Genomic DNA, 16,654 nt, shown 5'->3' on the forward strand with positions numbered 1-16,654 from the left:
CTCTTCATATACATATTATAGTCTACTGAACATTAAAAGGCTTTGGGAACTGTGTAAGAAAGAGATAATCACTGATATATACTTACACAGTATCGTTGGAGAAGCAATTTGAGAATAATACAAGATGCTAACACTTGTAAAAGGTGAACTATTAAATTTCATTCTTCCATTTGATATGATTTTGATCTTTTTGTATTATTGAGACTTGTTTTGTGACCTAACGTGATCTATTCTGGAGAATGTTACATGTGCACTTGAAAAGAATGTATATTCTTCTATGTTTGGATGGAATGTTCTGTATAGATGTTATGTCCATCTGGCCCAATGTGTCATGCAAAGCCACTGTTTCCTTGTTGATTTTTCTGTCTGGATGGTCTATCCATTGATGTAAGTGAGATGTTAAAGTCCCCTACACTTACTATATCACTATCACTTTCTTCCTTTGTGTCTATTAATAGTTGCTTTATGTATTTAGATGCTCCTGTTTTGGGTGCATAGATATTTATGATTGTTATATCTTCTTGTTGAATTGTTTCCTTTATGTAGTATCTTTCTCTGCCTCTTGTTATAGTCTTTGTTTTAAAGTCTGTTTTGCCCATGGATGGCTCAGTCAGTTAAGTGTCTGACTCTTGATCTCAACTCAGGTCTTGATCTCAGGGTCATAAATTCAAGCCCCACATTGTGCTCTATGCTGGGCATGGACCCTACTTAAAAGATAGATAGATATTGGGACGCCTGGGTGGCTCAGTTGGTTAAGCAGCTGCCTTCAGCCCAGCGTCCTGGGATCGAGTCCCACATCGGGCTCCTTGCTCCGCAGAGAGCCTGCTTCTCCCTCTGACTCTACCTGCCACTCTGTCTGCCTGTGCTCGCTCTCGCTCGCTCTCTCTCTGACAAATAAATAAATAAAATCTTTAAAAAAAAAAAAAAGATAGATAGATAAATAAATAAATTAAGGAAGTCTATTTTGTCCAATGAAAGTATTGTTACCCCAACTTTGTTTTTGCTTCCATTTGCATGGCAAGTATTTTTCTATCCTTTCACTTCCAATCTGCCTATGTTTTTATGTCTGAAGTGAGTGTCTTGTTGGCAGCATATACATACATCTTATTTTTTCATCCATTCAGTCACCCTGTCTAGATTAGAGGATTTAGTCCATTTACATTTAAAGTAATTACTGTGATAGGTATGTACTTTTTGCCATTTTGTTACTTGTATTCTGGTTATTTTTATAGTTCTTTCTGTTCCTTTCTCCTTTTCTTGCTCTCTTTCCTTATAGTTTGATGGCTTTTTTTAGTGTTATGTTTGGACTCCTTTCTGTTTATCTTTTCTTTATTAAAATACAAGAAAAAAATCTGGAAAGAACACAAATATATGGAGCCTAAATAACAGGCTACTAAGCAATGAATGAGTAAACCAAGAAATCAAAGAGGAAATAAAAAAATACATGGTACAAATGAAAATGAAAACACAATTGTCCAAAATCTTTGAGATGCAGCAAAAGCTGTTTTAATAGGGAAGATTATAGCAATACAGGCCTACCTCAAAACCAAGAAGAGAAAAATTTCAAATAAACAACCTAACCTTATACCTAAAGAAGGTACAAAATAAAGAACAAAGCCCAAAGCCAGTAGAAGGAAGGAAATAATAAAGATTAGAGTAGAAATAAATGAAACAGAAACTTTAAAAATAGAACATTTAAAAAAATGAATAGATCAATGAAATCAGAAGTTTGTTCTTCGAAAAGATCAATAAAACTAATAAACTTGTAGACTCAGCAAAAAAAAGAAGACCCACATTAATAAAATCAGAAATGAAGGAAAAATAACAACCAACACCGCAGAAATACAAAGGTTCAAAAGAGAATATTATGAAGACTTACATGCCAAGTGGACAATCTAGAATAAATGGATAAATTCCTGAAAACATGGTACTTTCCAAGACTGAATCAGGAAGAAATAAAAAATTTGAACAGATTACTAGCAATGAATTGAATTAGTGATCAAAACAAACAACAACAACAAAAGAAACAAAAAACCCTCAATTCTTGCAAGTTCACAAAAATCTGTGTGGCATGGCTTTCTTATTTTATGACAACCAGAAAAGCTAAATCATTCACTCTTATGAGTTCCTGATTGGCAGCCTTTGTTGATGATTCTTGTTCTCCAGTGTTATGCCTCCTGTTCTTTTGACTATGTTGGGAAGGCATATATGTAGAATTTAGCCTTTGTTTGAAAAATAATATACTGATGAGGACCATAGGAACCAGGGAAAAAGGACCAACAAAAAGGGCTCCAAAGCGACTTTTTCATGTTGAGCACACATTCCAAGCCAGTCATTTAAGATTTTTCTTGTTGAATTCCTGACAGACCCAAAATCTTTACTAAAAGAGAGCAAACTTCTTTTTTGATATATATCTGCAAGCCATATTTATCTGTTATAGTGTGTGCCAACCATACTTTTTAAAATTCACCACATTCAGTGAAGAAGATATGAATAATCACTTTGTTTCCTTGCTGACGTAGTATTTGTATATATTAATAGCAAATTGCTACTGTTGATATTTTCCCTACCTAAAAAAAAAACTTCATTAGAATAATATCCCCCAGAGGGAGGAGTCAAGATGGCGGAGAAGTAGCAGGCTGAGACTACCTCAGCTAGCAGGAGATCAGCTAGAGAGCTTATCTAAAGATTGCAAACACCTACAAATCCATCGGCAGATCGAAGAGTAGAAGAACAGCAATTCTAGAAACAGAAAAACAACCACTTTCTGAAAGGTAGGACTGGCGGAGAAGTGAATCCAAAGCGACGGGAAGATAGACCCCGGGGGGAGGGGCCGGCTCCCGGCAAGCGGCGGAGCAACGGAGCACAAAATCAGGACTTTTAAAAGTCTGCTCCGCTGAGGGACATCGCTCCGGAGGCTAAACCGGGGCAAAGCCCACGCGGGGTCGGCGTGACCCCAGGTCCCGCGGGGTCACAGAAGGATCGGGGGCGTCTGAGTGTTGCAGAACTTGCGGATATTGGAACGGGAAAGCCGGCTGCAGAGACAGAGCCGACAGTGAGCTCGCAGCTCTGAGTTGCCTTGAACCGGTCGCAAGCTCCGTGAGCTCGGAGCGCGGCTGGAGGTTAGGCAGACGCGAGTTACTAGGAGCTGTTCGCTGAGGGCGCACAGGGGAGCGGGGCCCCGGGCTCTCGGCTCCTCCGGGCCGGAAACCAGGAGGCCGCCATTTGTATTCCCGTCCTCCGGAACTCTACGGAAAGCGCTCAGGGAACAAAAGCTCCTGAAAGCAAAGCCGAACAGATCACTCAGCCCAGCCCCTGGTAAGGGCGGTGTAATTCCGCCTGGGGCAAAGACACTTGAGAATCACTACAACAGGCCCCTCCCCCAGAAGATCAACAAGAAATCCAGGCAAGACCAAGTTCACCTACCAAGGAGTGCAGTTTCAATACCAAGGAGAGAGCAGCAGAATTCCAGAGGAGGACAAAACAAACCACGGAACTCATGGCTTTCTGCCTGTGATTTTTTAGTCTTGCAGTTAATTTAATTTTTTTTCTTTTTCATTTTTTTTTCTCTTCTTCTGCTAAAATTTTTTATAACTTTTACCCTTTTCTTTTTTAACGTTTTTTAACTAAATTATCTAATATATATATATTTTTCTTTTTATACTTTTCTTTGTTCATTTTCTTTTTTTTAATTCTTTTTTTTCTTTCTTTGTTTTTGAACCTCTTTTTATCCCCAAATCAGAAGAGATCCTAATCTCTTCAATCTTTTTTTTTCTTAATTCTTCTTTAAATTCTTGATTGAATTTTTAATTCAATCTCTTTTTTTTAATTCTTTTTTTCTTTTTTTCTTTCTTTCTTTTTGAACCTCTTTTTATCCCCAAATCAGAAGAGATCCCAATCAGAAGAGATTGGGTGATCCCAATCAAAAGAGATTGGGAGATCCCAATCAAAGGAGATCCCAATCAGAGGAGATTTCTCCCCCCTCACGATTTGGGATCTCTTCTGATTTGGTTAAAGCATATTTTCCTGGGATTGTTGCCACCCTTTTAGTATTTTACTTGCTCCTTCATATACTCTTAGCTGGACAAAATGACAAGGCGGAAAAATTCACAACAAAAAAAAGAACAAGAGGCAGTACCGAAGGCTAGGGACCTAATCAATACAAACATTGGTAATATGTCAGATCTAGAGTTCAAAATGACAATTCTCAAGGTTATAGCCGGGCTTGAAAAAGGCATGGAAGATATTAGAGAAACCCTCTCCAGAGATATAAAAGCCCTTTCTGGAGAAATAAAAGAACTAAAATCTAACCAAGTTGAAATCAAAAAAGCTATTAATGAAGTTCAATCAAAAATGGAGGCTCTCACTGCTAGGATAAATGAGGCAGAAGAAAGAATTAGCGATATAGAAGACCAAATGACAGAGAATAAAGAAGCTGAGCAAAAGAGGGACAAACAGCTACTGGACCATGAGGGGAGAATTCGAGAGATAAGTGACACCATAAGACGAAACAACATTAGAATAATTGGGATTCCAGAAGAAGAAGAAAGAGAGAGGGGAGCAGAAGGTATACTGGAGAGAATTATTGGGGAGAATTTCCCCAATATGGCAAAGGGAACGAGCATCAAAATTCAGGAGGTTCAGAGAACGCCCCTCAAAATCAATAAGAATAGGCCCACACCCCGTCACCTAATAGTAAAATTTACAAGCCTTAGTGACAAAGAGAAAATCCTGAAAGCAGCCCGGGAAAAGAAGTCTGTAACATACAATGGTAAAAGTATTAGATTGGCAGCTGACTTATCCACAGAGACCTGGCAGGCCAGAAAGAGCTGGCATGATATTTTCAGAGCACTAAACGAGAAAAACATGCAGCCAAGAATACTATATCCAGCTAGGCTATCATTGAAAATAGAAGGAGAGATTAAAAGCTTCCAGGACAAACAAAAACTGAAAGAATTTGCAAACACCAAACCAGCTCTACAGGAAATACTGAAAGGGGTCCTCTAAGCAAAGAGAGAGCCTACAAGTGGTAGATCAGAAAGGAACAGAGACAATATACAGTAACAGTCACCTTACAGGCAATACAATGGCACTAAAATCATATCTCTCAATAGTTACCCTGAATGTTAATGGGCTAAATGCCCCAATCAAAAGACACAGGGTATCAGAATGGATAAAAAAACAAAACCCATCTATATGTTGCCTCCAAGAAACTCATTTTAAACCCGAAGACACCTCCAGACTTAAAGTGAGGGGGTGGAAAAGAATTTACCATGCTAATGGACATCAGAAAAAAGCAGGAGTGGCAATCCTTATATCAGATCAATTAGATTTTAAGCGAAAGACTATAATAAGAGATGAGGAAGGACACTATATCATACTCAAAGGGTCTGTCCAACAAGAAGATCTAACAATTGTAAATATCTATGCCCCCAACGTGGGCGCAGCAAACTATATAAACCAATTAATAACAAAATCAAAGAAACACATCAACAATAATACAATAATAGTAGGGGACTTTAACACTCCCCTCACTGAAATGGACAGATCATCCAAGCAAAAGAACAACAGGGAAATAAAGGCCTTAAATGATACACTGGATGAGATGGACATCACAGATATATTCAGAACATTTCATCCCAAAGCAACAGAATACACATTCTTCTCTAGTGCACATGGAACATTCTCCAGAATAGATCACATCCTCGGTCCTAAATCAGAACTCAACCGGTATCAAAAGATTGGGATCATTCCCTGCATATTTTCAGACCACAATGCTCTGAAGCTAGAACTCAACCACAAGAGGAAGTTTGGAAAGAACACAAATACATGGAGACTAAACAGCATCCTTCTAAAGAATGAATGGGTCAACCGGGAAATTAAAGAAGAATTGAAAAAAATCATGGAAACAAATGATAATGAAAATACAACGGTTCAAAATCTGTGGGACACAACAAAGGCAGTCCTGAGAGGAAAATATATAGCGGTACAAGCTTTTCTCAAGAAACAAGAAAGGTCTCAGGTACACAACCTGACCCTACACCTAAAGGAGCTGGAGAAAGAACAAGAAAGAAACCCTAAGCCCAGCAGGAGAAGAGAAATCATAAAGATCAGAGCAGAAATCAATGAAATAGAAACCAAAAAAACAATAGAACAAATCAACCAAACTAGGAGCTGGTTCTTTGAAAGAATTAATAAAATTGATAAACCCTTGGCCAGACTTATCAAAAAGAAAAGAGAAAGGACCCAAATAAATAAAATCATGAATGAAAGAGGAGAGATCACAACTAACACCAAAGAAATACAAACTATTATAAGAACATACTATGAGCAACTCTACGCCAACAAATTTGACAATCTGGAAGAAATGGATGCATTCTTAGAAACATATAAACTACCAAAATTGAACCAGGAAGAAATGGAAAGCCTGAACAGACCCATAACCAGTAAGGAGATTGAAACAGTCATTAAAAATCTCCAAACAAACAAAAGCCCAGGGCCAGATGGCTTCCCGGGGGAATTCTACCAAACATTTAAAGAAGAACTAATTCCTATTCTCCTGAAACTGTTCCAAAAAATAGAAATGGAAGGAAAACTCCCAAACTCATTTTATGAGGCCAGCATCACCTTGATCCCAAAACCAGACAAGGATCCCATCAAAAAAGAGAGCTATAGACCAATATCCTTGATGAACACAGATGCAAAAATTCTCACCAAAATACTAGCCAATAGGATTCAACAGTACATTAAAAGGATTATTCACCACGACCAAGTGGGATTTATCCCAGGGCTGCAAGGTTGGTTCAACATCCGCAAATCAGTCAATGTGATACAACACATCAATAAAAGAAAGAACAAGAACCATATGATACTCTCAATAGATGCTGAAAAAGCATTTGACAAAGTACAGCATCCCTTCCTGATCAAAACCCTTCAAAGTGTAGGGATAGAGGGCACATACCTCAATATCATCAAAGCCATCTATGAAAAACCCACTGCAAATATCATTCTCAATGGAGAAAAACTGAAAGCTTTTCCACTAAGGTCAGGAACACGGCAGGGATGTCCATTATCACCACTGCTATTCAACATAGTACTAGAAGTCCTAGCCTCAGCAATCAGACAACAAAAGGAAATTAAAGGCATCCAAATCGGCCAAGAAGAAGTCAAATTATCACTCTTCGCAGATGATATGATACTCTATGTGGAAAACCCAAAAGACTCCACTCCAAAACTGCTAGAACTTGTACAGGAATTCAGTAAAGTGTCAGGATATAAGATCAATGCACAGAAATCAGTTGCATTTCTCTACACCAACAACAAGACAGAAGAAAGAGAAATTAAGGAGTCAATCCCATTTACAATTGCTCCCCAAACCATAAGATACCTAGGAATAAACCTAACCAAAGAGGCTAAGAATCTATACTCAGAAAACTATAAAGTACTCATGAAAGAAATTGAGGAAGACACAAAGAAATGGAAAAATGTTCCATGCTCCTGGATTGGAAGAATAAATATTGTGAAAATGTCTATGCTACCTAAAGCGATCTACACATTTAATGCAATTCCTATCAAAGTACCATCCATCTTTTTCAAAGAAATGGAACAAATAATTTTAAAATTTATATGGAACCAGAAAAGACCTCGAATAGCCAAAGGGATATTGAAAAACAAAGCCAAAGTTGGTGGCATCACAATTCCGGACTTCAAGCTTTATTACAAAGCTGTCATCATCAAGACAGCATGGTACTGGCACAAAAACAGACACATAGACCAATGGAACAGAATAGAGAGCCCAGAAATAGACCCTCAACTCTATGGTCAACTAATCTTCGACAAAGCAGGAAAGAATGTCCAATGGAAAAAAGACAGCCTCTTCAATAAATGGTGTTGGGAAAATTGGACAGCCACGTGCAGAAAAATGAAATTGAACCATTTCCTTACACCACACACAAAAATAGATTCAAAATGGATTAAGGACCTCAATGTGAGAAAGGAATCCATCAAAATCCTTGAGGAGAACACAGGCAGCAACCTCTTCGACCTCAGCCGCAGCAACATCTTCCTAGGAACATCGCCAAAGGCAAGGGAAGCAAAGGCAAAAATGAACTTTTGGGATTTCATCAAAATCAAAAGCTTTTGCACAGCAAAGGAAACAGTTAACAAAACCAAAAGACAACTGACAGAATGGGAGAAGATATTTGCAAACGACATATCAGATAAAGGACTAGTGTCCAAAATCTATAAAGAACTTAACAAACTCAACACCCAAAGAACAAATAATCCAATCAAGAAATGGGCAGAGGATATGAACAGACGTTTCTGCAAAGAAGACATCCAGATGGCCAACAGACACATGAAAAAGTGCTCCATATCACTCGGCATCAGGGAAATACAAATCAAAACCACAATGAGATATCACCTCACACCAGTCAGAATGGCTAAAATCAACAAGTCAGGAAATGACAGATGCTGGCGAGGATGCGGAGAAAGGGGAACCCTCCTACACTGTTGGTGGGAATGCAAGCTGGTGCAACCACTCTGGAAAACAGCATGGAGGTTCCTCAAAATGTTGAAAATAGAACTGCCCTACGACCCAGCAATTGCACTACTGGGAATTTACCCTAAAGATACAAACGTAGTGATCCAAAGGGGCACGTGCACCCGAATGTTTATAGCAGCAATGTCCACAATAGCCAAACTATGGAAAGAACCTAGATGTCCATCAACAGATGAATGGCTAAAGAAGATGTGGTATATATACACAATGGAATACTATGCAGCCATCAAAAAAACGAAATCTTGCCATTTGCGACAACATGGATGGAACTAGAGCGTATCATGCTTAGCGAAATAAGTCAAGCGGAGAAAGACAACTATCATATGATCTCCCTGATATGAGGAAGTGGTGATGCAACATGGGGGCTTAAGTGGGTAGGAGAAGAATCCATGAAACAAGATGGGATAGGGAGGGAGACAAACCATAAGTGACTCTTAATCTCACGAAACAAACTGTGGGTTGCTGGGGGGAGGGGGGTTGGGAGAAGGGGGGTAGGGTTATGGACATTGGGGAGGGTATGTGCTTTTGGGTAAATTGGAAGGGGAGATGAACCATGAGAGACTATGGACTCTGAAAAACAATCTGAGGGGTTTGCAGTGGCGGGGGGGTGGGAGGTTGGGGTACCAGGTGGTGGGTATTATAGAGGGCACAGCTTGCATGGAGCACTGGGTGTGGTGAAAAAATAATGAATACTGTTTTTCTGAAAATAAATTGAAAAATTAAAAAAAAAAAAAAAAAAAAGAATAATATCCCCCAAATACAAATAACTTTTAAAAATAGAGGAAGACCAAAAATCTTTTAGAAGAGTAGGTGAAAGATAAGAACAAACCAGATTTGTTCTTTAACATATAAAATATGTAGTCTCACTCATAATAAGAAAATGCAAATTAAAATTATATTGAGATATAATTCCTAACCTTCATTGGCAAAAATTCAAAAGCTTGACAGTACACTCTGTTGGTGAGGTTGTGGGGAAATGAGCACTCTTAAACTTTACTAGTGGAAATACAAAGTCATTCAACTTCTATGAAAGGGGATTTGGCAATATCTAATAAAATTATTTATGTATCTACTCTTTGGCCCCAAAATTCTACTTCTAGAAATTTATCCTGAAGATGTATCACCCATCAGCAACACAAAGATATATATCCAAAAGGTTATCCATTGTAGCTGTCTTTGTGACTGCAAAGCATTGGAAACTATAACCAGGTAATAAGATGAACATCACCAGTGACTAGCAATTGGGCATAATGTGCCTCTAAATGTGATACCCTGAGAAGGACACAATGTAATTATTTTAGTATTCTGGCCAGAAATGCATAATCTGAGTTAAATCATGAGGAAATATCAGACAAACCCAAATGAGAATCATTCTGTTAAATAGGAACTAGGGGAAGACTATATGCTTCAAAAATGTCCTTGTCACAAAAAAAAAAAAAAAAAAAAAAAGTCCCTGTCACAAAAGCCAAAGAAAGTCTGAGGAAATGTTCAAAAGTACAGAAGACCAAAATCATAACAAATCCTACAGTAGATTCTATCCTGGAAGGAAAAAATTGCTATAAGAACATCATTTGCAAATGCCTATCTGGCTCAGGCAGTAAAGCATGCAACTTTTAATCTCGGGATTGTGAGTTTGAACCCCATGTTGGGTGTAGAGATTACTTAAAGATAAAAATGACTCCTTAAAAGAAAAGAACATTATTGGATCATTGACAAAACTAGGATATGGAGAGTAAAATTAGATAATGGTATTCTAACAGTGTGACTGAAGTTAATGACTGTGGTTATATAAGAGAATAGCCTTATCCTCAGGAAGGAAACATGGATGTATTTAAAGGTAAAGAAGCATGATAAATGCAACTTGCTCTCAAATATAGCAAAAACCTGTAAAAAAAAGAGAGTCGATGTGCACCAAAGAAGCAAAACATTAAAGATAAGCCCATCTAGGTAAAGGATATGTGGATTTTTTCACATTTTTATTCTCACAACTTTTCTATGAATTTGGAATTATTTCCAAATAAAGCATTTTATTTAAAATACATTTTAGGTCAGCTAGGAATTAAAAATTCTAATTTAAAAATTATATTGAGAAACATTACAGTGTGTCAACTAAGCCAGACATAAAAGGACAAATATTATGTGATCTTACTCATATGAGGTACCTAGAATAGGCAAATTCCTAAAGACAGAAAGTAGAGTAGCAGTTGCCAGAGGCCAGAAGTGTAGAGGAGTAGAGAGTTATTGTTTAAAGAATATGGAGTTTCCGTTGAAGCAATGAAAAAGTTCTGGAAATTGATAAAAGTGACAATTACACAACTTAGCAAAATGATATTAATATCATGAATTGCACACTTAAAATGGTAGCTAGGTTATATATCTTTTATATAATAAAATATTATCTTAGAATGTTTATTCATGTTACAATAGGATTCCCTGTGATTCTTAAAATATAAGCTCCCTTTGTTTAAAGCATTTTATGGAAACTTTTAAGATTCACATCCCCTACTTGATGAAGGTTCCACTTACAATTGATTATGTAACATCTGTAGTTTGTCTCAGTCGGTTTCTCAGAATACATTATTGAAAACTGTTATTCACCTGGGGCAAAGGTCTTACTTAGCTTTTTTTTGCATTCAGGCTTTCCACTTGTCAAAGCAAATGTCTCTTCTGAGTACTTCACTTCAGACATCAGCTAGCTCTTCTCTTAGAAAGAGGATGCTGGTGCTTGTGCTTCACAGAAATATTTCATAAACATAAGCTTTTCTTTTTCTCACAAAGATCATACCAGAAGGAATGAGGAAAACAGATGTTGCATATAAGGCTTCTCATAGACGTGTTTCCATTGTAAGCTGATCTGACTCTGAATTTGGTGTCTGCTCCATTCACTGTGTGGGCTGAGCATTTTAGTTTCACAGTTTGGCTGAAAGTTAATATTGACCTTTGACTGTTACCTGAAAACTCAATGATAAAATACTCTTGCTAAACCTCTTGAGGGAGTGATTTCACATTATAAGTAAAGGTCTTCAAAATATATCACTCCATTAACCAAATTAATTTTATTCTTTGGTTGGGAATACTTATTTTACTAGGTTAGGTACAGAGCATTCCCCAAATCTGACAGCGAAAAAGCTTGTGTGGTCAGAATAGTAAAGAAGAAAGGACATAAATCTCTTCTAATGCTCTCTACAGGTCATTATACCACAGCTTCTCAATTAATCTGCACCCCCCGCAGGCTGCCCGGGCCTAGGGAATAGCCTGGAAGTCCAGCTACAGAACAGTTTCTCGTTATCTGTTCTTCTGAGTATTTGAGTACTGCTAAGCAGCTCATGTTCCCCTAGAGGAAAAGTAGCCCTAGATTCTTCTGCTCTTGAACTGTCTTCTTTGTAACTACAACACTTTTTTCCCCTTTTTTTTAAATTTTACAGTTTTATTTTACTATAACTGATAAAGAATAAACTGCATATATTTAAAGTATACAGTTGTGCAGATGTTAACATAGGCATCCGTACATCCATGAAACCATCACTGTAGACATATACACTGTAGACATATATACTACTCCCACGCTCTTTTGTAATCCTGGCTTCCTTCCTCTTCTCATCCACATTTGGATCATTTCCAGTGATTTATTATAAATAAAGCTGCTGTGAACATTCACTATAAATCTTTGATGTGAATATATGCTTTCATTTACCTTGAGTTTAACATGTAGAAATAGAATGACTGGATCATATGGTAAAGGTATGTTTGACTTTTTAAGACACTGACATACAGTTTTCAAAGTGGTACTATCATTTTATATTCCCATTACTAGCATAGGAGAGTTCCAAATGACCCAGATCCTTGTCAACACTTATTATGGTCAGTTTTTTTATTTTAGCCATTCTAATGGGTTAGTAGTAGTATCTACCTGTGGCTTTAATTTGCATTTCTCTGATGAGTAATGGCATTGAACATCTTTTCCTGAGCTTATTTGGCATTTGTTTATCTTCTTTGCTAAAATGTTAGTTCAGCTTTTTTGAAACCATTTTTGATTGGGTTGTTTCTTATTATTGAGGTGTAGATTTAGTTAATTTGGCAAAGTCCAGTTATTTTTTCCTTGGTAAAAGTTTGTGTTTTTATGTCTTACTTAAGAGATTTTTGACAAATTCAAAATCACTAAGATTTTCTATTTACTTCTCAGAAGTTTATAGTTTTAGCTCTTACATTTAGGTCTGTGATCCATTTCAAGTTAATTTCTGTAGATGATATGGGGTAAGGGTTGAAGTGGTTTTGTTATTGTATTGTGGTTTGGGTAGGGGTTTTTTTGTTGTTGTTTTGTTTTGTTTTGTTTTGTTTTGTTTTGTTTCAAATATGCCATCCAGCTGTTCTAAGACCATTTGTTTAAAAGATTATCTTTTCTCCATAGATTGCTTTGATACTTTTGTCAAAAATCAATTGATGATATAGAAGTAGATTTATTTCTGAACTCTTTGGTTACATTGATCTATTTGTTTTTCTTTATGCCAATAGCATAGTGTCTTGATTATTTTAGTTCTATAATAAGTTTTAACTCAGGTAGTCTTGTTTTTCAAAGGTATGTTTGACTAATCTTAGTCTTTTGCATTTCCACATAAATATTGGAATCAACCAAGGTGAGCACTTGATACCTTTTATTTATTTCTATTGTTTGCCTTATTGCACTGGCTAAAGTGTCCAGTACAGCGTTTAAGAATGAACATTTTTGTCTTGTTCTTGATCTTAAGGGGTAAACATTCCATCATCCACCATTAAGAATAATTTTAACTCTAAGTTTTATAAGTGCCCTTTATCAGGTTGAGGAAGCTCCCTTCTATTCCTAGGTTGCTTAAAGTTGTTATTAGATATGTATGTTGAATTTTGTCAGATGCTTTTCTTCTTGCATTAGGTGATCTTGTGGTTTTGTTAGTGATGCTAAATTACACTGATTAATTTTTGAATGTTAAACCAACCTTGCATTCCTAGAATAAACCCCACCTGATAATAATTTGTTATCCTTTAAAATGTACTATTGGATTGGATTTGCTAAAATTTTCTTTAAAGTATTTGCATCCTTTTTTTATTTTGGTATCAGAGTAATGCTGGCCTCAAGGAATAAGTTAGGAAGTATTTTCAGTTTTCAGCTTTTTGAAAAGGCTATTGTATAGCATTGATATTATTTTTACTGCTTAAATATTGGGTAGAATTCACCAGTGACACCACCTGGACCTGGAATTGTCTTTATGGGAAGCTTTTTAACTGTAAAAATCAATATATTTAATAGATACAAAGCTAATCAGGTTATCTATTTCTTCCTGAGCTTGAGCTTTCATATTTTGTGTCTTTGCAGGAATTTGTCCAGTTCCTCTAACTTGCCAAATCTATTGGCATGAAGTTGTTAATGTTTCTTTATTATTCTTTTTTTTTTAAAGATTTTATTTATTTGGGGCACCTGGGTGGCTCAGTGGGTTAAAGCCTCTGCATTCAGCTCAGGTAATGATCCCAGGGTCCTGGGATCAAGCCCCACATCGGGCTCTCTGCTCAGCAGGAAGCCTGTTTCCTCCTCTCTCTCTGACTGCCTCTCTGCCTACTTGTGATTTCTCTGTCTGTCAAATAAATAAATAATTTTTTAAAGATTTTATTTATTTATTTGACATAGAGAGAGATCACTTAGTGTTTCTTTATTGTTCTTTTTTTTTTAAGATTTTATCTATTTATTTGACACAGAGAGAGAGAGATCATAAGGAGGAAGAGAGGCAGGCAGAGAGACAAGGGGCAGCAGGCTCCCCACTGAGCTGAGAGCCCAATGCAGAACTGGATCCCATGACCCTGAGATCATGACCAGAGGCTTAACCCACTGAGCCACCCAGGCGCCCCTCTTTATTATTCTTTCAGTGAATGTAGATTCTATAGTGACATTACTGCTCTTATTCCCAGTACTGGTAACTTAAGTCTTCTCTCTCTTTTTTGCTGATCATTCTGCCTACATGTTTAATTTCGTCCTACTCGGACTCCCAAATCCATCTCTTCAACTCAGTGAGACTGTTAAGCTCTGCCTAAGTTGTTGCTCCTTGTGTTGTAGCCTGGTAACTCTCTAGGAGGTAAACTAGAGCAATTTTACTGTTTATCCCATTTGTTTCCCTTCTTTTCATGGATCTTTTACAGTATTTGAAAATTTTTGTTTCATTTATTTTGTCCTTATTTTAGTTGTTTCTGGAGGAAGGGTAATTGTGGTTCCTTTTATTTCATCTTGGTCAGAAACCGAAGTCCTCAATACCGTTTTCTACTTTATCTACTTTATTTATTTTAAATGTCAAGTTGGTCCATGGTGTTTGAGTATAGAAATCATTTCACTGTTGCTTCTGGGAGTAAAAGGGAGACGTAAGGTACTTTGTAATTCTTCAACTCTCAAATCTGTACTTGGAGAGACATCCAGATGATAGAATTTTGTCCAAAAGCAGTGTGCTAGGAATAACAACACATGAGGAATCCAGAGAGACGGAGAGAGGGATAACTAATACCTCCTTCTCAGCTGTAAAAACCCAACATAATATTCTTTAGCCAGTACTAATTACTCACATCTTAATCTCAAAACTAAAGGAAAGCGTGATGATGCTTTAGGTGTACAAAGACTAGAAATGCCTGGATGGTGAGTTGTTATATCCCAACTTGAGCTCTTTAAAAGATGTATTGAGGGAAGCTCATGATGTATGGTGCAAGAACTTTCTAAGTCTTGAGGTTTAACGCTTAACTATCAACACTGAAGAGAGGAATAAGTACATGGACTGATTTTTGGCCTGACCCAAAATGACCTTTCTCATGCTGTTACGCAATACTCACTTTCTTCCCTTTTGTCTGTGTTCCAGGTTTTCTGTCTCAGCTGGTCTCTGACAAGCCCCTGGCTGAATGCATCCGTGCTGGCCACTATGCTGCAAGCGTCATAATTAGGCGGACTGGCTGCACGTTTCCTGAGAAGCCAGACTTCCACTGATAGAAGCGCAGGAAACCCAAGCCCAGGAGTATAGTCACTGCCTTGATTGCTTCCTGAGAATTCCCATATTAATAAAGAAGAAAATTATCTGCCATCTTTTCCTACCATAATAATATTCATTCTTAATTTAGGGAATACAGTAATGCTCAGTAGAATCTTTATTCTCTCAACAACCTAAAAGAATAATGTCTATTTCCGTAGTTTGATAGTGCCACTTAAATGTTGATTAGACAGGAATATAACATTTCAATGGAAATTTTTATTTCATTTTCAGTTACTTTGTAAATTCATGCATATTTAGCAAATTGATCAGTTTTTTTACATTTCTGCTTTGAATGCAGATGCAATTTAATATAATAGATTTTTAAACAGGAATTAATTCTAACACATCAATCTTCAGCTTTTATACAAGTATATTTAATTTAGGAGTGTGTGTATGTATATATGTATGTGTGTATATGCATATATACATATATGTGTACCACGTATAAATGATAAATGGTCAAATAAGGTACAGAAATATATATCTTGCCAAGTTATGCCAGATAATCTCTTTCGCACATACTCAAACGTGTAATAAACTTTGGATAATTAAATAATTTGCCAAATTATGTTATATTACAACATTCAAATTATAATCTTATATTTACCTATGGTACTCTGTGATTTGATACAAATAAAAACTTGTCATATGGGGAATTTTTTCTGTCTTTGTTCTGTACTCAATAAACTAAGGAAGTAAGATCATTTTTTAATATTAGGCCCCACAATGATACCTAATTTATTGCTGGTGATAGAAAGAACATAACACATTGAAAAATAACTTAGTATTTGAGACCAATAAGTCACTGTTTTAAAACGGAATTGCATAATAGAACCTCTGGAGTCAGACTTAATTACCTTCGTATAACCTTGCGCAAATTACTCAGCCTCTTTTATCTTCAATTTCCTTTCCATAAAATGTGATAATAATTCCATCTACAAGATCATTGGGATGATTTGAGAGAATACCAAGTATAAAATGCATGCTACATGCCTAGTAAGTGCTTAATAAGCACCTGCTACTTTTATCATTATGATTATTATTGTTAAAGAATTAAAAGGTG

At 36.7% G+C, this 16,654-nt stretch overlaps 1 protein-coding gene across 3 annotated transcripts in view; it reads left to right on the forward strand.

The window, feature by feature from the left end:
* Positions 1-16,247, forward strand: part of ADK (adenosine kinase) — a 555,049-nt gene extending 538,802 nt beyond the window's left edge. For all 3 annotated transcript variants that reach the window (XM_044239872.1, XM_044239870.1, XM_044239871.1), the window contains one exon: positions 15,424-16,247. In XM_044239872.1, the coding sequence (XP_044095807.1) occupies positions 15,424-15,548 (125 nt within the window). In that variant the 3' untranslated portion in view covers positions 15,549-16,247. The remainder of the gene's footprint in view (positions 1-15,423) is intronic.
* Positions 16,248-16,654: the final 407 nt, after the last annotated feature.

This window comes from Neovison vison, chromosome 2, assembly GCF_020171115.1.
Source record: "Neovison vison isolate M4711 chromosome 2, ASM_NN_V1, whole genome shotgun sequence".
Classification (NCBI taxonomy): Eukaryota; Metazoa; Chordata; class Mammalia; order Carnivora; family Mustelidae; genus Neogale; species Neogale vison.